The 27,991-nt window shown below is 36.7% G+C and overlaps 1 protein-coding gene across 1 annotated transcript; it reads right to left on the bottom strand.

Annotated features, from left to right (window-relative positions):
* Positions 1–111: 111 nt before the first annotated feature.
* On the bottom strand, positions 112–27,772 carry slc30a5 (solute carrier family 30 member 5). The gene is made up of 16 exons (XM_073048195.1): positions 27,341–27,772; positions 23,865–23,987; positions 21,477–21,543; positions 18,049–18,134; positions 16,855–16,942; positions 15,570–15,657; positions 15,365–15,441; positions 14,179–14,349; positions 12,640–12,928; positions 10,260–10,468; positions 8,827–8,984; positions 7,536–7,665; positions 7,045–7,276; positions 5,354–5,580; positions 3,448–3,576; positions 112–1,649 (listed from the first exon to the last, which is right to left on the bottom strand). Exons 1-16 carry the CDS (start codon positions 27,409–27,411, stop codon positions 1,479–1,481), a joined length of 2,316 nt encoding a protein of 771 aa, XP_072904296.1. The 5' UTR covers positions 27,412–27,772; the 3' UTR covers positions 112–1,478.
* Between the last annotated feature and the right edge of the window lie 219 nt (positions 27,773–27,991).

Raw genomic sequence — 27,991 nt, 5'->3', positions numbered from 1 at the left:
CAAGTTTAACAGGTTATTACTGAAATCTTCAAAGTGTTGTTAATATGAAACTGCAGTTACACAATTTTTTTTAACATAGGAATTGCACAGGAAAAAAATCTGATGCCAACATTGTAACATTGTTTCATTTTAATATAAATACATACCATGGCCTTATTTTTTGCAATAACTTTGTTTACATGAAGATTTAGGGCGAGAGACAAGAAAATATCATTAAACAATCTAAGATTATTGGAATAGATTATTATTTTCTAGATTCACGTGACTATTATTATAGCTTAGTACCATATGTACAGAAGTATATTTCTGACACTTATAAAAAGTAGGCTATACTTTAGCTATGACCAAAGAAGACAAACAAGAATTTAGAATATTGTGGGTGCCACTTTAAATTCTAGCAACTTGAAAACAAGTTGAACATTCCCCCAATGGGGAATTTAACATCAAATTCTTAACTAAGAGGTGAAGTTAGTCACATTGAGACCATCATCATCTTTGGATTATTGCAGGGAATAATTTTGTCTGATTTGTCGACATCTATGAAAAGGTGTGAAATGAGAAGTCTCAATGGAAATATTCAGGAGCTGGTTGGGAAAATAAAATACACTATTTGTTTTAAACAGGCAGTGGAATTCATTAAATGTCTATTTAATTCTTTCCGGTAGGTATGTGCTATTTGTTCAATCCCCTTCCCCCTCTCTATAAGTATCTTACAAAAACAAATACAGAAACATCCAGCATCAGTGGAGAGAAAATAATTAACATTTCAGGTCGATTATCTTACATCCGATGAAATCTTGTATCTGACTCTCTCCAAAGCTGCTACCTGATCTGCTGAGTATTTTCAGTTTCCATTCAGATTTGCCACATATATAGTTTTTTAAAAAAATTTACTTATTAAAGATGCGGGTAAAGGGTAGAATGATATTTGACATCCAATGGTTCATCAAGAAGGAAATTACTCAGGATTTGTACACATATAACAAACAATGCAAAACATATTACACAAAACTGGTAACAGCAAATTCTTGGGTCAGTTATTAACAAGCAATTCCACACAAAACAAACTGGATGCAGCATCAGCACAAGAAATAAAAATCTCAGTATAACCAAATTTCATTACCTTCCCAAAACCATTGGTAATGTGATCATGTGACATAATGTAGCGGACAAGAAAATATCTGATCTTTTTAGATAAAATGTAAACATGATTAAAATCCTGTGGCTGTGCGATAAGAATTAAGAATAGATTGTTCCATGGGTTTAAATGCTGAAAATGTCCTCCTCACTACTGCTGACAATTTACATCTTTAATTCAAATTTCCATTCACCAATCTGGATGAAAATAAACATCAACAATGTTCCAAAACAACTATATAATGCAGATGACTTTGTTCAGTTTTTCTTAAAATAAATACTATTTATAAATCCGTTAGATTGAATTGCCATCGTTCCTTTTTAGTAGGTTTCAGGACTTGTCACATGATGTAGGTACCATCTTTCAGATATTTTACAGCTTCCATTTGCTGAGTCAGAGCAAGGATGTCCTGGAAACCGGCACTAAGTCCAGACATATGTTGAAAGTACGACTCCTTTTCCACCTGAACTGACAGGTTATTCACACCAGCATCTTTTAAAGCAGCTGTAACCTAATTGCAACACATAGGAAGGATATCCATTAATGTGGATTCTAAAACATTTTTTGAAGTTTCTAATACAGTAATTTTCTAAATCATTGAAACTAAAGTTTGTGTTTTTGACTAATACTATTATTTGTTAGAACTTGAGAGATTTATTTATTCTCAGGATAGTGAAGGGCTAAATTGTGTATGACACCTCAAATCCACAGAATTCAAGAGGAGATGATGGACATTCTCCTTTACCCAATGCACACCACCAATGGTGGCAAGTAGTAAACTCACAACCAAGCCTAGATATTCTCTCTACTCCCCCCTCTCATCAGATAGAAAAACTTGAAAACACTTACCACCAGGCTCAGGGACAGCTTCTGTTCTGCTATTATAAGACTATTGAATGGCTCTCTAGTATGATAGGAGAGACTCTGGTACCTCAAAATTCATCTTGTTATGAACTTGTACCCTTGTTGTCTGCCTGCACTGCACTCTCTCTGTAGCTGTAGCATTTTACTCTGCATTGTTACTGTTTTACCTTGTACTACCTCAATGAACTTTGGAATAAATAGATAGGAACAAAGAGTGTGTGAGACAAACTTTTCACTGTACATGTCACAATAATAAACCAATTACAATGATAGATGTTTGAGTGAACAACTGACTCAAATGTTGTTTTCAATGCAGGAAAGGGAGCAAAAGGGAAGGAACAAGGAAATGATCAGATTTAGGGTGGGGGAAAAAAGAGGAACCAGTGTGCAGGTGAGGTGGATGGGAGACGGGGAAGAAAATGGAAAGCTGTAAGGGAGACTAAGAGGAGAGAGACAGGGAGGAGGATAGAAATAGTTGTGGCCACAACCTAAGTGAATTATTTTACTTGTGGTGGTTGTTATTTTGGGGGTGGGGGAGGATTTTGTCTTGCAGTTATGTTAAGGGATAACCTGGTTCTTAAATAGACACTGCACATTTTGTACCAGGTTTTGAATGCACCACATGACCTGATAGATAATTCACTGCATATCTTCCCATCTCCAATGAAACTGTTGGGGGATTAACACATTCTTGCAGGTAACAAAAAATCTTTACAGATTCTGGATCAAAAACTTCAATTTGTCATTGCATTTTTAACAATGTAAGTTAATATAATACTGTAGCTGCACTGCATATAAAATGGTTTTTGTTTGCAAAATGCAGATAATACTGAATATTTGAAATGAATTACCAAATATCCAAGGAACTGTCAAATCATCAGGGACTCAAATGTTTGCATTCCAGCCTCTAGACCTTACTCCAGAGAATGGAACATACAAAATCTAAGCTGCCACTCTAGTACAGGACAGAGAGGCTGTTATATAATTGGGTGTTAAAGTGACCTTCCATGGTACTCTTCTGTAGTTTTGCCCCAGTGATAGGACTAATATTTATCCCTTTACCAATATTTCTTAAGAGCTTATCTGTTCTTACATTAAAACTGTGAACACACTTTAAACAAACATTCTTGGATTTATGGCACACATGAGAAGGCTGAATCTAATATTTAAAAATTATATTAGTATTTATTGTTGGGGCCAACCATATGATCTGCCATTTAATTTTTTTAAAGAGGTGTATTGAAAGTTCATATTTTTAAGCTCTGATTTAATATGGCACAGAATTCCATTCAAAGATACAACTAATTGGATATATAATTAGATAACCATTTAGCAGCAAATCAAATAAAGAAAAAGTTGAATAGTTAATAAGTTTATGTTATATTAGTGCTTCACTAAATATCATGAAACTAGAAGTACACCAAGTGAACGTAAGCGATAGTAACCTGCTGTATGATTCTCTGTTCCACAACATCTGGCATGACTTGCACATGGATGGTTCCTCCTATTACACTAGCTGAATGGCGCCAGAAATGAGGATCTCGATAAGATATAATACCTTCAATTTTCTGAATCTGAAAAATTGAGTTAATATAATAAATTTTAAGTACATTCAAAGACAATTATAATACTTAAAACAATGAAGAATCAAGCTGCTGTTTGGCTAGTGTGTAACTTTACAGAGATACTGAAGATCAGCAGAGTTTTAGGTATTGAACTGTATTTTAAGTTAAAACAAATAACTTTTTCTTCTCCTGCATTTTCCTCCATTGCTACAATTTTCAGATCTCTCAGCTCTTCAAATTCTAACCTCATGTATTTCTGATCTCAGCTGACCACTGGTGGATGTGGTATTATTTGTCACAGACCTATGATCTGGAATTCCATCCACAAAGTTTTATACCCCTCTGTACTACCTCTTTGACCAAAATTGATTTTTTCCTGATATCATGTGGTATAAAATTTTGTTTGGATAATGCTTTTGAGAAGACTATACATTAGAGGAGCTGAGCAATAACAAAGCAGAAAACACTGTAAATACTCAGTAGTTTGGACAGCATCTGGAAAGCACTAATGTTACAAGCTGATTATCAGAATCATGAAGTTAGAAAATAAACATTTTAAGTTGCAGAGATGACGAAGAGGCAGCAGTTGGAATTCTTCAATTCACATTTTGGGAAGTACTATAGGCATTGTTGGCAAAGTCAGTATATTGTTCATCCCTAACTGCTCTTGAGTAGTCAGTGGCATCTATCTCTTTAAATCACTTCAATCCTTTGGAGAAGGTCCTCCAGGTGCTGTGTGGTAGACAATTCTAGGTTTTAGACAGAACAACAATAAGGGCATAGCAATATATTTCTAAGTTAAGAAAGTGCTTGGCTTGAAAGAAGCCTGTTTCTGGTGGTATAGGTCATAGCTTTAGGCACTGCTGTAAGTGCAACTCAGTTGCAAATGATATGCACTGCCACCATGGTTTACCAAAGTGATACATTTTCCTAATTTCAATACAAATTATTTTAAGAATAAATATAATATAAAAATAATCAAGAAGTTATACTCTTATAAAAGATTATAAAAAGGTGACTTAATTGAGACATACAGAATGATAACAGGCATAGACAGAGTAGATAATTTGAGACCTTTTTCCCAAAGTGGAAGTGGGGTACAAAGGGTATAATTTTAAGATGATTGGAGGAAAGTATACAGGGATGTCAGAGATAAATTCATTACAGAGAGTGGTGGTTACATGTAACGCCCTTCAGAGGTGGTGGCAGAGGGAGATACATCAGATGCATTTAAGAAACTCTTAGATGGGTATATGGATGATAGAAAGATGGAGGGTTTGATCTTAGAATAGGCTAAATGTTCAGCATAACATTATTGGTTAATTATATCAGCTCATAACAAATGAACTACAGAGAATAGTTAAAAACTAAGAGAAGAACTAAACTGAAGAAATATTTGAGCTGTCAGCTTCCAGAATGGACAATCACTGAGTGTGTTAAATACTGAATCAGTCTTGACATTTAGGAGAAAACAGGATAGGGTTTTATCTTGGTATTCGTTTCAAGTAGGGAAAGAATTTTTAACAATTTATATGGGCTTGAGTTTTGAGTCAACACTTGGATGAATGTTTCAATAGTGTTTCAGTCCTTCTGGTAAAATATATAATACTCCAACTAGTGCACCTAATCTGAATAAAGCATATGCACTACACCTTGCTGTGCAGCTTGAGGACTCTTATAGATGAGACATACTGTAGTAATGTTTAATCAACTTCTTGTTTTCAGCAAATATGACATTTTATGGGGAAAGAAATCAGTAGATGTTAGGAAATGTACAGATTCTGACCTTATTAAGGGCATCACTGAGTTGTTTCTCATACTCTGGTGGTGTCCGTAGCAGCAGCAACTGACAAGCATCTTTCATGAGTGGGATGACACTTAAAAAAATTAACACAGCAATGAAGAGAGAGCAAATAGGATCTGCAATTAGCCATCCAAACTGGCGTATCAGAAGAGAAGAGATTATCACTCCAACACTGCCTAGCGTATCTGCCAGCACGTGCAGAAATACTCCTGTAACAGAAATGCATTATTACAAAAGGAATGTACACAAATGCCTCAAGTCTATTTTGTGAGTCCAATATCTTGGAATACATCCCATGATAAACATCTATCTTCCAATCAATTCATTTAGCTCTTAGCAATTGACTGAAGGAGCCACTATTGCTATTCCTCAATGCTGTTGTAGGAATTTTGCTATGTACAGATTGATTGTACACAAGCTGGATTAGACATGAAGTATAGGCTCATTTCAAACATTCTTTGCTGTCAACCTTAACCAAAACTTATTTGATCACTCATACTTTTAAGTTCATCTATGTCCTTGTATTTTAAAATGTACAACTATTAAACATATAGTTTTCAGTAAAGACATAACACAAATGCTTTTACAACCAATTATACTTTACAACAGTGGCTATGTTTGAAATCTGCCAGTTAGTCTATGCAAGGCAAAGTCCCATAAAATCAGCTATTTATTGATGACCACAGGACTTGTTCAGTGGTGTAGCCTGATGAAACAGTGTTGGCAACAGCACTGCCAAGACTTCCTGCTTTCCTTTGAAATGTCTGCAGTATGAAGTAATGCAAGCATGGTGTTGGATTAACATCTTGTCCAAACAAAGGATTTCTAACTGTGTCATTATGCTATGTCAGCCTGAGCATTGTGCTCAAGCCTATCGAGTAAAATTTGAACACATATTTGTCAGGCTCAAAAATGATATCATAAAATTCAATATTGTATTTTTATCAAAAACATCACTAACAATAAAATCTTTGAATACACTTGGCCAAGTAATACTGCAATTTTGTGGATTAATCTATTGAACTTCATGGGTACGTGGGAAAAAGTCAATACCTTTGGATGAGAAAAAGGAAAAAAATCATTGTATACTTCTGGACTGGGATATTTAATTGTATTTATTTACTGATGAAACAGATACGAATAGAAAAGAATTGAAGTATACTCTATGCAAATTGTAAGTAACCGTTTTTTTGAGGCCAAAATTTCTAGGCAAGTTCAAGGCTTAAAATTGGGCAACTAGTTTATAAAACATTCTCACTACAGTAAAATCTTGCACATATTCTGTTGGATGTTCTGCTGCAACATCTTAATTGCATATAATGTTGAGTTCCTTGAAAAAAATGGCAAATAGTCTTTAAATACAAAGTGAAAGAATGGATAACTTTGCATTTCACTTAACATTAAGTATTGAGTGATGGAAGACATACTGAGGTTGGGGCAAGAGAGATAGATTAGCTCAAATGTAGGGGAAAAACACCAGTATTTGTTAGTTATACTGTAATATTCTGTAACTCATGGATTTAAGTTTGTCTGAAATAACCTTACACAATTAACAATTTCATATAAAGACATTTTTACCATAAAATTATATTTAAAATAAAACATTAATGTCCAAATGATTACTTATGAGGTTGTGTTCAGCATAAAATGACTCAATTATACTAACATTTTACCTCTCATGTTAGCATTCATTCCTCCTGTCGAAGATCCATGGGAATGGCCATGGTTGTGGCTGTGACTATGGCCATGACCTCCATGCCCATGGTCACCATGCGAATGCCCATGTCCATGTCCGTGGCCGTGTTCATGTGAAGAACAGCTGCTATGAGAACTCCCATGGGAATGTGCATGGCTAAAGGCACAGATACCAATCAGGTTCACTATCAAACCCCCAATGGAAACTGGCTGTGCAAGATTAAAAGAGGTACAACAGGATGAGTACACAAGTGCAATACAGAAATTCATTTATTTAAATTTACACTGAAAGACTTCAACATGTTTTACACTGATACTGATATAATGAAAACATTTACTATATATAATATTGAAAAGAGAAAAAATAGCTCTGACTATATTTATACAGTAAAATCGAAAAACCCAGGCTAGTTGCAAACAAACACTTAAATATTGTACATACACTCAGGAAGCATTAAGAAACACCCACCGTTAACATTTCTGTGTCTATGTCTGGAGGATCAAAAACTCTTGCCACTGACTCAATGAAAACAAAAAACGCTATAACCATTAAGAAAAGGCCATTAATAAATCCAGACAAAATTTCAAGGCGGCCATATCTGAAAAAGAAAAATGGTTACAATTTTATTTTGTTTAATGAATCACTATTAAGATCAACAAGTAATGATAAAATCAAAGAAACTACAGTAACACTGATATAATCTGCCTCCGATTAATTGAAAATCCCAATGGTTTGGCATTGGCTCATCAGATCTTTGCCTTCCTCTTTTTCAACTCACTGGGGCACTGTTTACCACACTCTTTAAAGGCCTGAGTTCCAATGCTCTATTTCAACCCAACAGATTCACTAGAAAGCTTATTACTACACTCTGTGTAACATCTAAAAAAGAGCACATTTGTGTATTAATATTCAGTAATCTGGAACATCTACCAGTTGCAATCGAAGTCTCTCACGAGTGTGCTGGATTATCAGAGTTTTACTGTATTTCACAAAGTAGCTGTATCATACTACCATATGACTTTCAGGTACAATCAGCTTAACTTGGGCAGAATACTGCAACTTTTATACTGATGAAATACTGGAGGAAATCAGATCAGGCAGCATCTATGGAAATGAATAAACAGTTGATGTTTCAGGCCAAGACCTTCCTTCAGAACTCAGAAGGAAGGGTGAAGGCATCAGAACAAAAAGATGGGGGAGTGGAAGGAAGGTGATAGGTGAAGCCAGGTGGGAGGGAAAGTTCAAGGGCTGGAGACAAAGGAGTCTGATAGTGAGGAGAGTGGACCATAAACAGAAAGAGGAGGAGAAGGGGACCAAGGGGGAAGTGATAAGATAGGTGAGGAGGTGAAAGGTCAGGGTGAGGAATAGAGGGGGGAGAGAATTTTTTTACAGGAAGGAGAAATTGATATTCATGCCATCAGATTGGAGGCTACCCAGATGGAATATAAAGGTGTGGTCCATGGACTGGCATGTCAGAACGGGAATTGGAATTGGAACTAAAATGTTTGGCCACCGGGAAAGTCTCGCTGTAGCTCATGGAGCGGAGGTGCTCCAACTAACATATTCTTTCACAATTAATCAGTAGTTAATGGTCATTTGTCCTTTTGCTATTTCCTGCACATAACAGAAACTGCATTGCAAGTTGCTATTGTACAAGGAGAGTTGAAATTTGGTCTGAGAGAAGAAATTTGATTTCATAACCGATTGACTTCTCTAAATGAGTAGCAAGGGATAAAAAGATGAAATCAGAAAAACTAACCCATACGAGTAAATTCGAGTTGCCTTCCATCTGGTCATTAGGGCTGCAAAGAGACCCAAGACTAGTGCCGAACAGTCAAACAGCATGTGGAAACCATCAGAAATGAGGCCAAGGCTGTTCGTCCACACACCATAGAATAATTCGACAAACGTAAAGGCCTAAAACAAAAACAGCATGACTCTACATTGGATTGTTTGCTCATGTCCAGGTTAACATTGAAGAAGTTTAATCAATCTTTGGATTTTCTTGCCAATATCAAAGATATGGCTAAACATACCTAGAATAAATAAATAGGCTCAAAGCAAATGGGTAAACAGTAATGATTTTGGGAAGAATTGTAAAAAGTTGGTTTACTGCACACCTGCACAATTTCGTTTTCTATCTTTATTTACCGTATCCATACGTTAGCTTGCTACTGCTGAAACCTTTAAGCTTGCCTTTGTCACCTCCTTGTTTATTTTATTGCAGTGCAGCCTTGACCTTCAACTGCCTATCAATATCAGTTAATCCAAAACTCCTCTCCAGTGCCATACCAATTAATCATCCCTGCCCTCGCTGATTTACAACTACCAACAATACAAATTTGAAGCTCTCATTGTTATGGTTAATTCCCTTCACAACATCTTTCTCTGCAAATTTATTAACCCACACACTATCCCCTCTGTAAATTCTCGAATTCTGGTCTCCTTTCAGTCTTTAACATGTAGAGAAATGCCTGTTTCTGCAGCATACATATCTGCATATTTGATTTCTGTGCCCTACTGTTACACAGAAGTAAAGAATGCAAGAAAGGTTAGATTACCTCCTGCTCCATCTCTGGACCCACCACTACTCTCTTTTCTGGCATCTCAACTTTATGTAAGCTGTCACTGGCACACGCGGCTTTGCCCCATTCATTTGGACAGGCTCATCAGCTTTTATTCAAAAGACCTTTAAATTTTAGTTATTATTTTCAATATTATTCAGGTTGAACATTCATTTGAATTTATTGCCACTAAATAATTAATTATTTAAATTTTTATACCATTTCCAAATGCATCTGATCAGACCCTAACAGAAAGACAATAAGGAAGGCTATCTCTGGATGGGGTCTTATGGAGTACGGCTCAATGCCATTCCTGTTGCTTACAGCCTTCTTTGTCTCAAGGAATGGCTGTAGTGGTGAAGTTAGTCACTGAATCACAAATGGCCACTAGAAGAATAGTGCACCATGAGTTTTCCATAATTAATTTTTAGGTAAGGCAGGGATAATCTGGTTCAATATAGATAAGGAGTACCAATTTCATTTCACAACAAAGCAATTTAAGGTAAAAATTTCAACTGAAATTCTGTACCCAAGCGAGAGCTTGGCACATTGCACTAATTTCCTTGTTAATAGACAGATCTTTGCTCATAACAATATATATTTGAAAAAAAAAACCCATAATACTCACAAGGTTAAGGCAGAGAAAGTAGAAGATCTGTCTAGAGTCATACTCTTCCAGAATTTGTTTTAAGGATTCTTTGATAAACTTGGGCAATGACTGAGAAGTATGCTGTAAGGCATCACCCATGAAATTATACAGTGGGGTACCTTCAGGTGAGTAACCAACCAGAGTACCCTTCTGACCTTTCTTGGAAGGCGAGGATAATATGTTGGCAGCTAGGGAAAGAAAGGATAAGCAAGTTAAATAAATCCCTGTTGTATCCAATCTTTGAGGTTTTACTCTTTTAAAATTCCTTTGTTTCTGTCAACAGAAAATAGTAGAAAAACAAGAATAAAACTCTTCCAGGAACACACACAGAACGCGGAGGAGCTCAGCAGGCCAGGCAGCATCTACGATGTTTGGGCCGAGATCCTTCGGTAGGACTGGAGGATCCAAAATGTTGACTGTACTTTTTTTCAAAAATGCTGTCTGGGCTGCTGAGCTCCTCCAGCATTCTGTGTGTGTTGCTTCGATTTCTAGCAACTGCAGATTTTCTCGTTTGTGATTAAAACCCTTCAAATAGAATTCAACAATTTGACATGAAATTTTATTAGAGCAAGACAGAAGTCTACACCAACTACACTATCAAATACCAATTAAGCAAGGGAATCAAAAGCTTCTGCTTCTACTTCTTACAAAAATACACAGCACATTATTCTTAGTACAGAATGTGACTAATACATGGAATATACTGAGGCTGTAATGAGCAAATGGTGTGCAGTGTTAAGTGATGTGTTTGAAGGAGGAATATTTAGCAAGAATTTTATGGCTATACTTGAATTTGAATGTTGATGTATAACCTGCAAAGGAAAATAAAAACTGTTTACCAGAATCATTTTAATAAGCTATAACTATACAAAAATTATACTCTGGAGATAAACTTCCTTGGTGGAGTCGCACAGGAGTGAAGCTCAATTGATTATTCGATGCAAAGGCAAATATTGTATTTATTTAAAATATGTGAGAAACAGCACACCTGTCTAATTTACTGTTTCAACTTTAAGACGAATGGGGGGAAGTGAGCTTAAAAAATATACACTTCAGAATAGTAATGGAAAAGGTTTTTAGCTATACGAGGATAAAAATAATCCATTATAGGAGATCCAATTTCAAAAGGATAAGAATAGATCTGCAGGGAAATTAAAGCCTGAGCTCCCTGAATGACTAAGCAAAGTAAAATAGAACAAAGTAAAAACATGAGAGATGCCCTGTTGTTAACACAAGCGAGATCAGGTTGATTACAGAAGGTACAGAAGGGAAGTGAAAAAGCAAATAGGAGGGGTAAAGAAAGACTACGAGAAGAGTCTGTCAAAGAGAATTCAAGAATTTTATGTATACATGAGCCCTGGAAAATGCATGTAAGAAAAGGGTTTAATTGAAGAGAGAAAACAAAAATAAATTACTTTTGGAGGCAAAGAGCATGGTTGAGGTACTTAAATACTTCATAGTTGTCTTTACCTAAAAGAATACTACCGGAGCATTAAAACAAAGGCATCATTAACATTTTGGATTATTGATAGATGAACAGATTTACTGGCTGTGTTTAAGTTGGATAAATCTGGTCTAGATGTGATTCATTCTCAGATGTTGATGAATATAAAAGGAAATATGGAGAATCCCCCTATGATCTTCCCATAATTGACAGATTCAGGGGTGCAATAAGCATCTGAAAGGAAACAATCTAGAGGATCAAGGGGAGATTAAACGAAAATTGATATGGACTCAATGGGTTGAATGACCTTCTTCCATGCTGTTATCATTTTGTACTGCTGAGATTTAGTAATTTCACTCTGAATTTAGAAGAGTTTTAAAAGGCAAATAGTGACTCATCATTTCCACTCAATGAATGATGAAACAGGCTACGGATATACACTAGAGGAGAAATGCTTTCACACACAAATGATAAAACCATAAGACATTCAGCAGAATTAGGCAATTTGCCCCACCGAGCCTGCTCTGCCATTCAATCATGGCTGATTTAATATCCCTCTCAAACCTATTCTCCTGCCTTCTTCCCCATAACCTTTGATGCCCTCATTAATCAAGAGCCTATCAATCCCCACTTTAAATATACCCAATAATTTGACCTCCACACCACACTCTGGCTAAATAAATTCCTCATCTCTGTTCTAAAAGGATGTTCTCCGAGGCTGTGGCCTTTGGTCCTAGATGTATTTATGAAGCTTTCCTTCTGTAGCAGAGAGTATACCATAATTTAATTTGATGTAGGGGAAGGAAACGTAATTACAATGAATGGCTTTGGCAAAAAGCATGCTGGTAAGCTGAATAGACACATCCTCTGCAGAACTTTACATTATTTTAAATAGTTAAACATAAAATTACTCACCTAGTATGAAGAAAATAGCACTAACCAAAACTCCACCTGACAATACATGTTCAGTACTATGCTGCAGGGTTTGTTTGTTGATCACACGTAGCTGATCAGTTATTGGATGTGTCCAGAAATTAGCAAGAAGTAGGGCCCCAAAGATGACTGGAAATGAGCCATATTGTGCACACTTTGAAACTTCGATCTTAGCTGAACAAATAGATTCCACATAGAAGTCCAATATTAGAACACAGAAGATGATTGTCCCGAATGGCATGATAAGGGAAGACCAGGATTCCACTTTACTCTTTAAAAAAAAAGATAAAATAACTAATAAGGTGTTTACTCTTGCTAAAGATGATATTTGGAACAATTTAAGCATCTGAATATTAGTCAAAACCTTGCATAAAGGTAACTTGAAGAAAAGATAGTAAAAATATAACTAAACTTCTCTCTCCCATTATGAAGCTAATTATATTGCAAAAAAAAGTGCTGAGGAAGTTCTCGGGAATTTACAGACACGTATTGCATTAGAAAATGATTTTATGGATTTTCACTTGTAAAAAGTTACGTATTGTGATATCAATTATTTTTTCTTTGTTTCTTTCTATTTACTGAGAATGCCTGTAAAAAATGAATCTCAGGGTTGTATATGAACTTTAATAATAAATTTACCTTGAACTTCTGAGTTCTGAAAATATTCCTTGCTTCAACAGTCGACTAATGGTACTTACTCTAACTTATAAATGCTTATTTTGTTTTTAAATCATGCTGTTTTCCATTTATATTTACAAATGGTAGCACATCCCAAATGTAATATATGAAACATATTTTAACCTATGATTGAATTATTTACCCAAGGTACCATTATGCCCCTTCTTCAAGGAAAAGGAATCAAATCTAGATGAAAAATTGCAGCTTAGTTAAGAAAAGATATATCCCTAATATACATTTCGTAATAGAACTGAAGGGCATAAAAATCCTATTAGATGTTCTTGAAAGCAATGCTTAGTGGACATAAGGTGGTTTTTAAAATTAAAATTGAATTTTTGTACAGCATTGGAATATTGAATGTACAGGGCATCAGGCTGATGTTGAACACATAATTTAGTAAATCAGCCACTCCTAAAAATGCACGTTTGCTACATACATATTTGGCTCTAAAACAATGTGAGTTTGTGAACTTTTAAAATGTAGAAAAAATTTTCAGATGCTCTTAGCAGTGTAGATAGGAAAAGACACCACATCAAAGAGAAAGTCAACGATGTACAGACAGTTACAGGGAATGGCTTAATGGTGGAGACAGAATTACATTGCTTTGTGTACTGAGCTCCAGTAGATTTGACATAACATCAAAAGCCCCTGCACCAATGGCAATAAAAGGCAAAAGATTGATTCATTAGAAGTGTTTAAAATTACAGATCAAGGGAAAGAGATTATTTCATAAACAAAAAAGGTAAAACTGCAATTTATGAGAATGAAAAATTGCTTTGTCATCAACACTTAATTTGTTTACTTTGCTTTAACATCTGATGAATATATTCGATGCAGAATTACCTCTGTGGTTGCAGTCAATATGACCACCCATGGAAACAGTAACAGGGCCGACATTAGAGTAGACAATGTATGGAGACGCTTTGCTCCACCAACATCCACAGACAGTTTCCTGGAGGCTGTATGAAAGCCAACTTTGAAACATAACGATATCACAAGCAGTAAAACCCCGCCCTAAAGCAGACAAAAGTGAATGAGATGGTGAATTTTTAAAGACATGAAAAGAAATGTAAAATGTAAATTCAAGTTCTTTAATCTAAACCAGGATTGTTTTATGTATGTTTGAGAAACAAATGATCCTATTTCCATCTTTCAAAATTAATATTTTTGCCATCTATTTTGGCTGGATACCTATTGAATCGATCTTTGCCTCAGACCATGAAGGTGACCACCTAGACAGTTCTAACTTTTAACTATGCCATTCTTAGCTAGCTACTTGGAGGAGAACAAAGCAAATCAGTATTTTTGAGTATACATCAGGGTGCATTCAGTGTTTCACTTGAAAGCATTGACCAAAAATGCCAATTCCTCATATGGGAAAAATCAATTATGTAATTCTGCTAGAGAACTATTTTAATTTTTGCTCTGGAAAGAGCCATGTAAACAGTTACAAAGAAACCACTGTATTTATAAAACTCATTAGAGCTGGTCTGCTGCAGCCAACAGTTCAATTATATTCTAACCATCTCAAAATAGCTTTTCTAAAGATTGAATTGATATCTTAGACTTTCTAGTGAGAATGAAATTGCTACTCTCATTTGCTTCTGCAGTTTATTGAGTTTGAGATCAGTGAATGCAACTTTTGACACCATTAGTAAAAAGTTTCTCTAAATTTATAACAGGATGAACAAAGGAGACAAATAACTTAAAACAGTTAAAAATAACATTGCCTACCTAATCCTACCTATACATATGGATAAATGAATATGCTACATTAACAAGTACATAATGTTTTGCTACTTTCCATTATGTTCAAATACTTTATGATACAGTTTCCTGATAGGGTTGGAAATCAGAAGTTGAAAATCAAGTAGTTTTAGGTATCATTTAATAATTTTTGAAAATTTAAAAATTAATAACGTGAAAAATGCTAGTTAAAAATGATTCAAGAGTTGCCAGAATAAAATTAGTGTATTAATTTGAATGAACTGCCAGTTGGTGCCAGGTTTGCTATTATAACGAAAATTACCTTGTGGTCTGCAACTCCAAGAAGAGAGATAGCTGTATATAGTGCATGGGTTAAAGCACTGTCATGATGTCCCTCAGCTACACAGTAAATAATGTTAAGAAACAATAAATATATCATGGATTTAAAATACTGTATGACTAATAGCAAGATATATTGTTTACCATTAATTAACAAAAAATTCTTACACACAAGACCAAAAGGATACGGTGTTCAGCCATCTTGGCCATTAAGTCATCATTGTCAAATAATAACAAACAAATAACAGCAATTATGAAGAATGCAGTTCCTCTTGTCTGTGATTGTGGTGGGGGAAGGTGGATAGAGAAAGATTACATAGTTTGATTAATGAAATGGAAAATCAGCAACTTATCTTTACTCAAGGCAAAACTTTAAACCAGTGGTTTTCAAATTCTTCATATCTCAGACACACACTGATACACTTCCTAGGGATCCCCTTCCTTCAAAGCTTCCAAAACATAATCAACAGCAAAAAGAAAATCAAGAGCTTTTAAAGAAGTGTTCATATAGTCAAATGATATGCTAGCAATCTATAATATCACAAAACAATCAGTAATGTCATTAAGTAGTTTAATCTTTGGATTGTTCATAGAGACTTAGCCTTAGGTTCCTGGACTCTGAGAAATAAAAATACTTTTTTCTCAGAATCCAGGAACTTAAACTACTGTTTTTAGAAATCTGCCACAAGGCTGAGTACCCATCAGTTACAGACTAGATCTATACCAGGTTTGTTAAGTTTGTGCAATATCAGCTACCTCTCTCAAAGCAACTGCAGTCCATAAATGAAAACTTTTGTTAACTACAGGCATAATGTCTTTTCAACTTCTCCAGGGTACAGTGAAAACAGTCTTAATTTTTTTAAGGCAGAGGTAGATGGATTCTTGATTAACAAGGAGATGAATGGTTTCTAGGCATGCAAACAATCAGATCAGCCATGATCTTATTGAATGACAGAGCAACCTATTCCTGCTCCTAATTTGTATGTTATTTGTCCCAATCCCATTATGCTATTGGCAATTTAAAAAAAATTAAATTTATGAAAAAGGGCTTTTTAAATATTTCAAATAAACTATATAATTCAACATTAATATTTATAGAATCATAAAAAAAGCACAGAAATTGGCTATTCAGTCCATCCTAAACCAATTTAATGGCCTACTCCCATTGCCCTACAGAGAGCATTTTTCAAAAAGATTTCACGACCTCAGATGTGTTTACTTCATTAAAATAAATTCCCCCGCCATAGATCTGTTCCTTTTCTACACTTTGGTCAACTGAAAAAACTTTTCCTAACTAATACACAATTCAGAGACAATTTGCTATGCAAAATTTAATGTGGTTGTGAAATTGCTCACCAACATGCATCTATCTACATATTTTACAAATGTATCTGAAATGTTACACAAGTTATTCCTTAAGCTCTAGGTCTTCAGTTGGGTAAAAACACCTAGTTTATCAATGATGCACAATACCTTTGCTGGGGTTCCTTCAGAGCTTGTAAACAGCACACCAAGTAGTGAAATGATCACAATGTCACTATGCTCAAACAGAAGTATTGTTCTACAGAGAGAGAACACAGGCATATTTTTAATACTCCAAGTTTCCCATTAGTACCATCAGAGATCAGCAGTGCCATAGCACAAGGGTGCACTAACACACTGTACCACAAAGTAATGGAAAGGGTAATGCTGATATCATTTTCCAACAGAATCAAAATGTGATTTTAGCTGAATTATGAGGAATTTATTGATTAATACAAGGGTTTTCAAAGGAAAAGAGAGTCAATGCAACCTTTAAAAACTTAGGCATTTGCATATTCCTTGCGAAAGAAGAGGCATTTGTAAAAGTGTGTTATTTTCCTAGGGCAGGCATAGATGAATGGCATAAAAGAACCTAAAAACCGAGGCTGAAGAAGCAAGAGGTAGAAAAGAAGAAAGTGTCATAAAACTAGAACAAATTAATAACCTTGCAACCAACCTACTGAATTACTGCAGGGACGAATTTCCCACTGATTCATTGACAAATACCATTTATTTTGTTCACTAAAATGAATGGAGGCAAAGTAAGCATGCAAAGGGAGAAATTTTCAAACTTTAATAGTGATTACAAATTAAAAACTTAATAGATCACAATTCTAAAGGCAAGGTGGTAAACTTGTCTCTAAAACGTCTTCCAAAAGTCATACAACACAGAGTGTACCACAATATTTCAGAAAGTAAATTGAGCTCAAAGTGTAAAGGAGGATAGGTAAATTCTGTGGATCTGTGCTATAGTACAGAAACTCAGAGCTGTGACTAACTCAAACTAGGTCTAATTAATCTCATCATAAGTGTTTTCTCATTCACAGGATTTAATGAGAAATAATTCAAATCTGACATAGCTTTGAGATAAACATATTTCCGAATAGCCACATTAATAGACAATTAAATTATACAAAACTTGCCATTAAAGATTACTAGTTTTAATTTTGATCCTTTCTTTTGCTCTGACTCACCTCAATCTTGCTCTGCATAAACTACCAAAATACACTCAATGTAGCCAGTTCATGTCAAGAAAACCAGGCATGCACTGTATTTTTTCCTCTTTGTATGACTGAGACCAGAGCAAACCAGACTGTGTTATGAATAAGCAACAAAAATTAATCCGCATTTTGTTTTTACACTTACCTCAATGGTCCACAAAGTGTGAGCCCAAAGAACCACAACAACAAAATAATGCAGCCACCAAATGCATGTTTGCCAATCTTGATCCACTGCAAAATAATTAAAAGTATGTAGTTCAGGTTGTCATGTATCTCTATTTTGTTCAATCTGTGACAAAGATTATTATTAAATACATCACTGCAGTCTATAATGTTTCTACAATAGAGGCCTTTCTGACAGGAGGTCACAATGGATTAAGTTTAGAATTAGAACTTGGCAGGCCAGCAGAATTTAAGGTCAAAGTAGCACGTTGGCCTCAGGTGGGAAGCATTTTAAAATCCTCCAGACAAGTGGAATTTAACTCAAGCTAAATCAAGATTTTGAAGCTTGCATCTGATGGAAAACAGTTTTGACACCTTTAGACCACTGCTGCTATCAAAAATATATTAGAATTTAACATTAATTCTACAAGTGCAGTTCTCCAAAAAGACAAATTTTCTCAAGGAAATGTCAATTTTTAAAGTAATAACATAAGGATTGCAAGGTACTGGATAAATCTATAAACAAAGACTCTACAACCAACACATTATTTATACAGATGTCTGATTTCCATACATATCCATGGATTAAGAAGGGTACAAATCTGAAGGGATAGTAAGTTAGGAAAATTAGTTGAAGAATAAACAGAAACATTTCAAAAAATTACAGGATTTTATAAGGATAACAGCTTATTGTAGTAAATACAATGCTTGGAGATAAATATGCAAAAAGAATAACCTCACTTTGAAATTGTTTCTGATTATACCATGAATTATTTAAAAAATATAATTAATGTTGTTATTGTTAAGAGAGCCAAAAAGGCTTCTTTCTTTGTCAGATCTATTTTATGCATGCCAGTTCAGTTCTGATTATACTGTACATGTCAGAGTAGACAGAAGCAGAAATTACTTGGTAAAGGGAATTTTGTGCACTCTTTCTGAGAAATCTTCTACATTCATAGAACCCTTAGTGCCTAGATAGCTCTTTGCTTACTCAAAGGCACCGGTGCTACCAATGCTGAGATAAAACCTTATGAAGGTAAATAAATAAACTATAAATTAAAGGTCATTATTTTCCCATGCCATTTTTCCTCAGTAGTTCCTTTATCAGCATCCTTCCTTGATATGTCTGCATTCCTAGAACATTATCTATTGAATCGTAACATTATACAGATTTTTGTTTGATGCACACGTCATGTCTGATAAGTTAACTGTTCAAATGAGATGCTGGGTTACGCTTATTGCAACACCAGCAAAGAACAAGTATGATTTTCAAAAATAAAGTCACTCAGTACTTAAATATTCTACATGATTTCCAACATATGACTTCTTAGAAGATATGTTACTCAATAAATAAAATGAATTACTCATACAAGTTAACTATATTGCTAGTTATATGACATTGCTCTATACAAATTAACCATCAAGTTCCCAACCATGATGCCAAATTAAACTAAACATATGATGCAGATCCACCCATTCCTTGCACGTTCATGTTCAGGTGGAAGTTAAAACTGGAAGCACTTTCTTTCCAGGCAGCTATCATGCTTGGTGTTAAAAAAAAACTTACAAATCTTTAAATTTTCCCCCGTTCACCTTAGTTATGTTCCCTAGTATTTGATATTTCTACTCTGAGAAAAAGACTCTGTCTCTTCACTTTATTTATGCCTCGCAATTTTATCAACTTCGAACTGGTCTCTTCCCACCCTCCCCAACACTCTGACACTCCAGAAAAACAATCCAACTTTGTTCAAACTCTGTAGATAATCTTTTCTAATCTAGGCAGTATCCTGGTGAACCTCCTCTGCAACCATTCCAAAGCCTCCATATCCTTCCTGTAACGGAGTGAACAGGAATGAATACAATAACATGACTTACTAACTCTTACACTCAATGCCCCAACTGATTATGGGAACCATACCATTATGAAACAGCTTATCCTGTGAGCAAGTCTGATTTGTCTTGTGGTGTCTGACAGTGTTTCACAAGGGACAAAAAAAAGAAATGCTGCAGTATTTATTTCGTAGCATACTTAGATATTTAGACATGGGAGCACCAAGTTGTAAAATCATTCATACACCTACTATTGGCCGTTACAAATCTTCTGTAAAACTAATGGATGTTTACTCATACACAAGGATGAAGACACCTCTCACCTATGTATTTGTAATAAGAACCTATAGGTTCCCAGACATGGGTGTATTCTGTGCATGGATTGTGATATTCTTTAATACAGTCCAATATACTCTGAATTTTAGTTATTGCAATGCAGAATGGCTTTTCTTGTAATGTTCATTCACCCTAGTAATATCTAATTGACTTCCATTTAATTGGCAGATTTGGAAGAAGTGAAGTTTTATTTAGCATTGTATTTTACCATGCTTTTCTTCCATGATCAATGCCAAAGTATGTTCTATTAAGTAATATTGACTAGGAAATGAACCAGAATCACATGAAATCATTGCGTAAAATCATGCTGAACAGAAAAAGTGCATTGCCTCAAAGAATCACACCTAAAACTAAGAAATATTCATTATACAAGGTCAGTGTTGTCTTGTGTACATCTATAGAGGATTTCCAGAACAGAATTAAAGCCATTTGGCCACAGTGGTGCCAAGAAAACAACCTCTTCCTCAATGTCGCAAAAACAAAGGAGCTGGTTGTGGACTACGGGAGGAACGGAGACGGGCTAACCCCTATTGACATCAATGGATCTGGGATTGAGAGCTGAAGCAACTTTAAGTTCCTCGGCATCCACATCACCGAGGACCTCACAGGGTCTGTACACACCAGCTGCGTGGTGAAAAAGGCACAGCAGCATCTATCGCACCCCGGATGGTTGAGGAAGTTTGGTATGGGCCCCCAAATCCTAAAAACTTTCTATAGGGGCACAATTGAGAGCAACCTGACTGGCTGCATCACTGCCTGATTTGGGAACTGTACCTCCCTTAATCGCAGGATTCTGCAGAGAGTGGTGTGAATGACCCAGTGCATCTGTAGTTGTGAACTTCCCATGATTGAGGACATTTACAAAGACAGGCGTGAAAAAAGGGCCCGAAGGATTATTAGGGACCTGAATCACCACAACCACGGTTTATTCCAGCTGCTACCATCCGGGAAATAGTAGCATAGCATAAAAGCCAGGACCAACAGGCTCCGGGGACAGCTTCTTCCACCAGGCCATCAGACTGATTTGAGTGTATTTCAATGTACATTGACTATTTATTATAAATTACTATGATCGCACATACACATTTAGACGGAGACGTAACGTAAAGATTTTTACTCCTCATGTATGTGAAGGATGTAAGAAATAAAATCAATTCAATTGTCATATAAAAATCTGACTGACACTAGAGTAAGATATGGTCGATGACAGTAGGAGTCATCCTACAGCAACACTCCTTAACTCACCTGCCGTCTTGAGATTGGCTTGCCTGAAGAAAACGGTTTTTGGAACAAAACCAAGAATATTGCGGACCTGACATTAGAGAGAATGAGAGAATAGAATAAGTCCTTAAGAACAGCCTGATTTTCCAACTTGGATAAATGAACTAGAAGCTGCTATTGGGTAATTCATCCATAATTAGTTGTAAAGGTTAGTGGATACGACAGAGATTAATATTCTTATAAATCCATCAGTTCTCTTTTCCTCTTAAATAATTCCCTCTTACTTTCCAACTGAATGAACCCAAGGCCTTGTCACTGCTCTATTGAGTAAATGTTTTTGCAGATTCACAACTACCTTGCCACAGAAGACAGATTCATCTTTGGTAATTCTAGCCAAATATTTAACCACTAACATTTGTTATTTTTTCTACTTCCTACAGAAATCAATGCTATCATATAGACATTCCTAACTATGTTAAATTAAGAGCTTTACTTGGTTCAAGATCCCAGATTAACTTAACTGAGGGCTCTCACAGCTAGTAGGCTGGACATTTCATACAAGCAATCTGAGTAAAGAGAAGCAGAAACCATACCTATACACACTACTGCATGCATGTTTTTAATAAGTCATATAGAAATTACTCTTTATTGACAGATTTTGTAAAGAGTTATACCATAATGGCAGAGAAATAAATATAACTGATAGCTTAAAAGTCAGATAAATACAACTTATTTTGCACAAAAACTAGATGAACTTTAAAAGCTGACTAAAACATAAATGAAGATGTAGTGTTGGTTTTAAAGGATAGTTACAAAAATATTACTAACAGAAGAATAATATTAAATTGCCTCATAAATGGAATAAGTGATTTAGATGCATATCATATTTTTTTTTACTGAGTTAAGTATTGTATGTAATTAGTTTTGCTACAACAAGTGTATGGGACATTGGAAAAAAGTTGAATTTCCCCATGGGGATGAATAAAGTATCTATCTATCTAAGTAAAAAGATAGAATTACTTCATACATCCATATCTATGAAATCCCTCCTATACCAGATGAGACAAAGTATAACAGTTCCTAGAATAAATATGGGATTCTACTAATCACTGCTGCTGATACAAGGCAAAAGTGAGACTACATCTCATTTAGATAGATAGATAGATACTTTATTCATCCCCATGGGGAAATTCAACTTTTTTCCAATGTCCCATGCACTTGTTGTAGCAAAACTAATTACATACAATACTTAACTCAGTAAAAAAATATGATATACATCTAAATCACTATCTCAAAAAGCATTAATAATAGCTTTTAAAAAGTTCTTAAATCCTGGCGGTAGAATTGTAAAGCCTAATGGCATTGGGGAGTATTGACCTCTTCATCCTGTCTGAGGAGCATTGCATCGATAGTAACCTGTCGCTGAAACTGCTTCTCTGTCTCTGGATGGTGCTATGTAGAGGATGTTCAGAGTTATCCATAATTGACCGTAGCCTACTCAGCGCCCTTCGCTCAGCTACCGATGTTAAACTCTCCAGTACTTTGCCCACGACAGAGCCCGCCTTCCTTACCAGCTTATTAAGACGTGAGGCGTCCCTCTTCTTAATGCTTCCTCCCCAACACGCCACCACAAAGAAGAGGGCGCTCTCCACAACTGACCTATAGAACATCTTCAGCATCTCACTACAGACATTGAATGACGCCAACCTTCTTAGGAAGTACAGTCGACTCTGTGCCTTCCTGCACAAGGCATCTGTGTTGGCAGTCCAGTCTAGCTTCTCGTCTAACTGTACTCCCAGATACTTGTAGGTCTTAACCTGCTCCACACATTCTCCATTAATGATCACTGGCTCCATATGAGGCCTAGATCTCCTAAAGTCCACCACCATCTCCTTGGTCTTGGTGATATTGAGACGCAGGTATTTTGAGTTGCACCATATCACAAAGTCCTGTATCAGTTTCCTATACTCCTCCTCCTGTCCATTCCTGACACACCCCACTATGGCCGTGTCATCAGCGAACTTCTGCACATAGCAGGATTCCATTTTCAAATGGAATTTCATGCAGGATAATTAATTGAATTCAGAAAGGAAGTCAACCCCTAAAATCAATTAAGTTCCCCTCTGCCTAATGAATTACCATATAGTGAGTTAAGCATTCCTTTTCTATCCTTGCTTTCCATTGTTGCAGATAAAAAAACACAACAGAAAATGATAAACCTTTCACATGGATGGAAACTTTCCTTTTTTTAGTTACCTTTTTGTGAACTTCTGCATGAATGCTAACAGATTTACAGATTTTAAGTTACTGTACAGTTACAAAATTACACTATATCAATCAATGCCCATGTCTGACATAAACAACCTGTAGTGTACACAGGATGATGTTGAATTACTATCAGTTTAAACTTACCCTAGTTGAACTATGAAGACAAACTGAACGATGTGTACAACTTTAAGGAGATCATAAGATTCAAAGATTCCAACAACCTTCAGGAACTTAGCCAGGCACAGCAGTGTAATATACCGTGTTAACCTGAAGTAAAAATGTCAAACATGGATGAGATACTCTTGAAAACGACAAATTCTAAATCACAGTATAATACTCATAACTTTTAGACTGTAGATAAAGCATGTATGTAGATTTATAGATTATCTAATACTGAATTATCTCCTCATTGGTAAGTTTTATTATCTCCATCTCAATTTTACAAAGAGTGGCAATAAATTTATTGTAGCCCCAGTTTACCTGAAACACATTAATTCCCAGCTCTACAAAGTATTCCCCTTCATTATATGTATTCAATCCATTTGAAAGATATTGATTTAACTACTTTCAGACAGTACATTACCAATCATAAACTGGCATGTTAAAAAAGTTTTCTTTGCTAGGAGAGGAGATGCCTGGGTTCTTTGGCCATCAGCTTATTCTGGAATACACCCTGGCTAGTTCATTTCTCTTCCCCAGGGGAAAAGCCTTTGTTTCCAATCACATTCTTAATTTTGATCACAAAGCTAGAATTAAGGGGGTCAGGTGGGAACTGTGGTGCTAATTCATACAGTACATAATAGTATATACAAATGCTTGTCAAAAGCGTGGAGTGATAGAGCATTGTGCTCATGCTGCTCATTCAGTCAATAAGGTGCTTTAATTTTTACCTAAAACGTTCAAGTATGAATTTGGACATTCAAATATTAAGAATAAATTCCAAGAAGTTAAGGCATCATTTCTCAAAGCGTAATAGAATTGGAATCCATCATTTTAGACTGGATACTATTCTCAAAGGAGGGAAGGAGAATCAGGCATCTACAGATCTGTCAAATTGGCATCAGCCGTCAGGAGGTAACTGGATTCAACCAAATGGGACACAATGATTGAGCTGATTAAAGCATATATTTGTGAAGGAAAAGTCAAGTCCATAGTATTTGAATCTATTTGTGTAAGGCACGGTGGAAAGGGATGTATGCCACTGAATGGACCTCCAGGAGGTGTTTGGGCAACAAAGTACTGTAGCCGTTAAATAACACAATTACAGCGAGAGTGAACTGAGTTCAATTTCACCATTGTCAATAAGGAGTTCGTATGTTCTCCCCAGGATGGTGTGACTTCCTCCCACATTCCAAAGGTGCATGGGTTACTAGGTTAATTGGTCAATGGGTGTAATTGGGTGCCGTGGGCTCATTGGACCACAAGAGCCTGTCATTGTATTAAATTTCTAAATAAAAATAAAATAATAAAAATAAAGCTGCACACCAGAGATAATTAAAAGTAAAAGCATGAAACTAAAGGAAAGAGATGATGCTTTCTGACTACCATGGCTCTCAATGACATTGTGTCCTGATGTTTCAGCTTTTCAATATTTAGTAATTTGATTGAAGGGATAAATGCCGGTTAGGAAGCATGATAAAAGAAGTACAGTGGTTTAGGCAGACTGGAAATAGGGAATGAAGCGAGTCAGCAAGTTTTACTTTAGTGAAAAGTACCAGGTCTTCCAGCAAACCACATCACAAATCTGGGTGTCTTCTGAGACTGCAAACCAGTACAAACAGCTACAGAACAGCAAATACACAAATACTCAGGTATGAATATACTCTAAAATGTTACTGGAATGTTGTCATTACATTGAGTTTGTTTTAAAACTAAATGACATTTCAGTAGTATAGAGTCTCTCTCAGACTACCGAATAATCTATCGAAACCTGTTTATCGCATCTTGGAGGAATTACTGGGTTAGATCACACAGATCCATCTCAACTCCCAGGCTCACCTGTCTGTGTGACCTGCTCTGGATATGGAGGGCCAGCTAAGCTGAGATTCTGTATCTGTGTGGAGTGGGCCAGGAACAGTGAGTGGGGCACAGGTAGTGAATCCCAAAACATGGGTTTGCAATATCCTTTTGACCACCCAGTATGGTCAAATATTTTTGAACTCATTTTAATTGTCTCTGATAAGAACTATTTAAACAGTTCAAATAATTGTATGTAAAATAAAACAAAATAAAAATATAACTAAAACCTCCTTATAGCATTACACATGAATTAACACATTGAGTAAAATAAAGAAATGTAAATGAGCACTTACCTGCTCCCACTCTTACTCAAAGACATTGATCCTAATCAAACAAGCAACATGTTATACAGAATAGTGTAAAAGAGAGTAGGAACAGCCCTGTCTGTCCACCATGATGATAATCTAAAGCATCACTATCTGCCTGTGGACAGTCCTCATCCCTTTATTCCCTGTATATTTATGTGCTGTTTAAATGCCTCTTAAGCATTGCTATGGTTTTTGTTTCTACCCCCTCCCCAGGGAGTATATTCCCGTCACCTACTGCTCTGTGTAAAATAAAATTGCCATGTAAATCTCCTTTAAACTTTCCCCCTCACACCCTAAACCAATTCTCTCTAGTAGTTGACAGTTCCTCCCTGGGAAAAGGATTCTATTTATGCCTTCTATAATTTTACATACTGTCTCTCTGTAGGTCACCCCTTCACCTCTGACTCTTCAAAAACAATCCATGTTTACAGCCCTTGCAGTTTCTTCTGCTTTCAACTTCATGCAACCTCTCCTTGTAGCTAATACATCCAATCCAGGCAAAGTCCTGTTAAACCTCTCCGGAGCAGCTACATCTTTCGTATAATTTGGCAACCAGGACTGCACACAATACTCCAAACATGGCCTAGTTAGGGGGTAGATATGGAGAGCAACTGTGCAGATGACAAATGAGCTGACCTGGAAAGAGACTTGGCAGTTATCTGTGAAACTGTATCAAAGGCAGGTATGCTTTGGCACAATGAATTTTGAAGAAGGATTCAGCACATTGTGATTATGTTATGAAACTGACTCCAAGAATGTGATCTGTATTTATTTGGAGTTTAAGAGGTTAAGATAACCAATATGCTTGCAATGATTTCCAAGAAATAATTTACTGGGAGGGGGAGTGAATTCAAATCAGAGTGTGGGTGCAAAATATTAAAATCAAAACACAGGTGTCATGGAAATCAGACACTTCGACAGAACATATAAACTTGACTTAAGGAGGAAGGCAATAAAAGATGATCTCAAAGACTTAATGCAACTTTCAAAAATGGTTTCTCTTGGTAGGGTGATCCAGAAGATCAGTGATTATACCTCCTCTGGCTGGGAAGGGAAGCACTACAGTATGTATGTAATGTGACACATATCAATACCATAACACAGCAGGTAGAACGGACGGACTACCAGCGCTCGTCAACGCTTTCTATATTTTCACGCGATCACTGCTCCGTAGATCAGACAATATGGAGAATAAGAGGACTGTTTATAATCTGATGCTGTACCGCTTTTCATCCCAACTCTCTGAATTTGAGCGTGAAAGCACTGACTGTGCCCGTTTCCCTTTCCCTTTACCTGGAGTCGGGCACATCCACAGGGCCCAAGCGGGCGTTGGAGATGATGTTGCTACTGTACTTCTCCTCCATCCTTGCTCTCAGCCCGGGGAGGGGAGGCTGCCTGTGGCTTTCTCGGGGTACTCCTCACAACATGATTCTCACCGCCCGGCTGTTCCAACTCACAGCGTCGCCGTCCCAGGCCCGAGCCCGAGGCTCGAGTGTCAGAGCGGGCCGGACTGCCCCCGGATTCCCAGCCGGGCCAGCAGCCACGTCATCCAATGGCACCGGGAAACCCCAGAATGTGAGCGGGAGGTTTTCACAACCACCACAAAGGGCGACTTCGGCGCCACCTAGCAACCGACCAAGCAGCTTTGACGATCGTCTCCGCCGTCCACCTACTATTTCGCCCCCTCCCGGCCGTCCTCTCTCCAGCTCCCGGTATTCCGCCCCTCGCCGTCTCCCGACCTCCCGGTATTGCGCCCCCCCGCCGTCTCCCGACCTCCCGGTATTGCGCCCCCCGCCGTCTCCCGACCTCCTGGTATTGCGCCCCCCCGCCGTCTCCCGACCTCCTGGTATTGCGCCTCCCGCCGTCTCCCGACCTCCTGGTATTGCGCCTCCCGCCGTCTCCCGACCTCCTGGTATTGCGCCCCCCCGCCGTCTCCCGACCTCC

Source organism: Hemitrygon akajei, chromosome 6, assembly GCF_048418815.1.
Source record: "Hemitrygon akajei chromosome 6, sHemAka1.3, whole genome shotgun sequence".
NCBI lineage: Eukaryota > Metazoa > Chordata > Chondrichthyes > Myliobatiformes > Dasyatidae > Hemitrygon > Hemitrygon akajei.
Note: the sequence above shows the minus strand (reverse complement) of the source record. Positions and strands in the feature narration are given on the sequence as shown.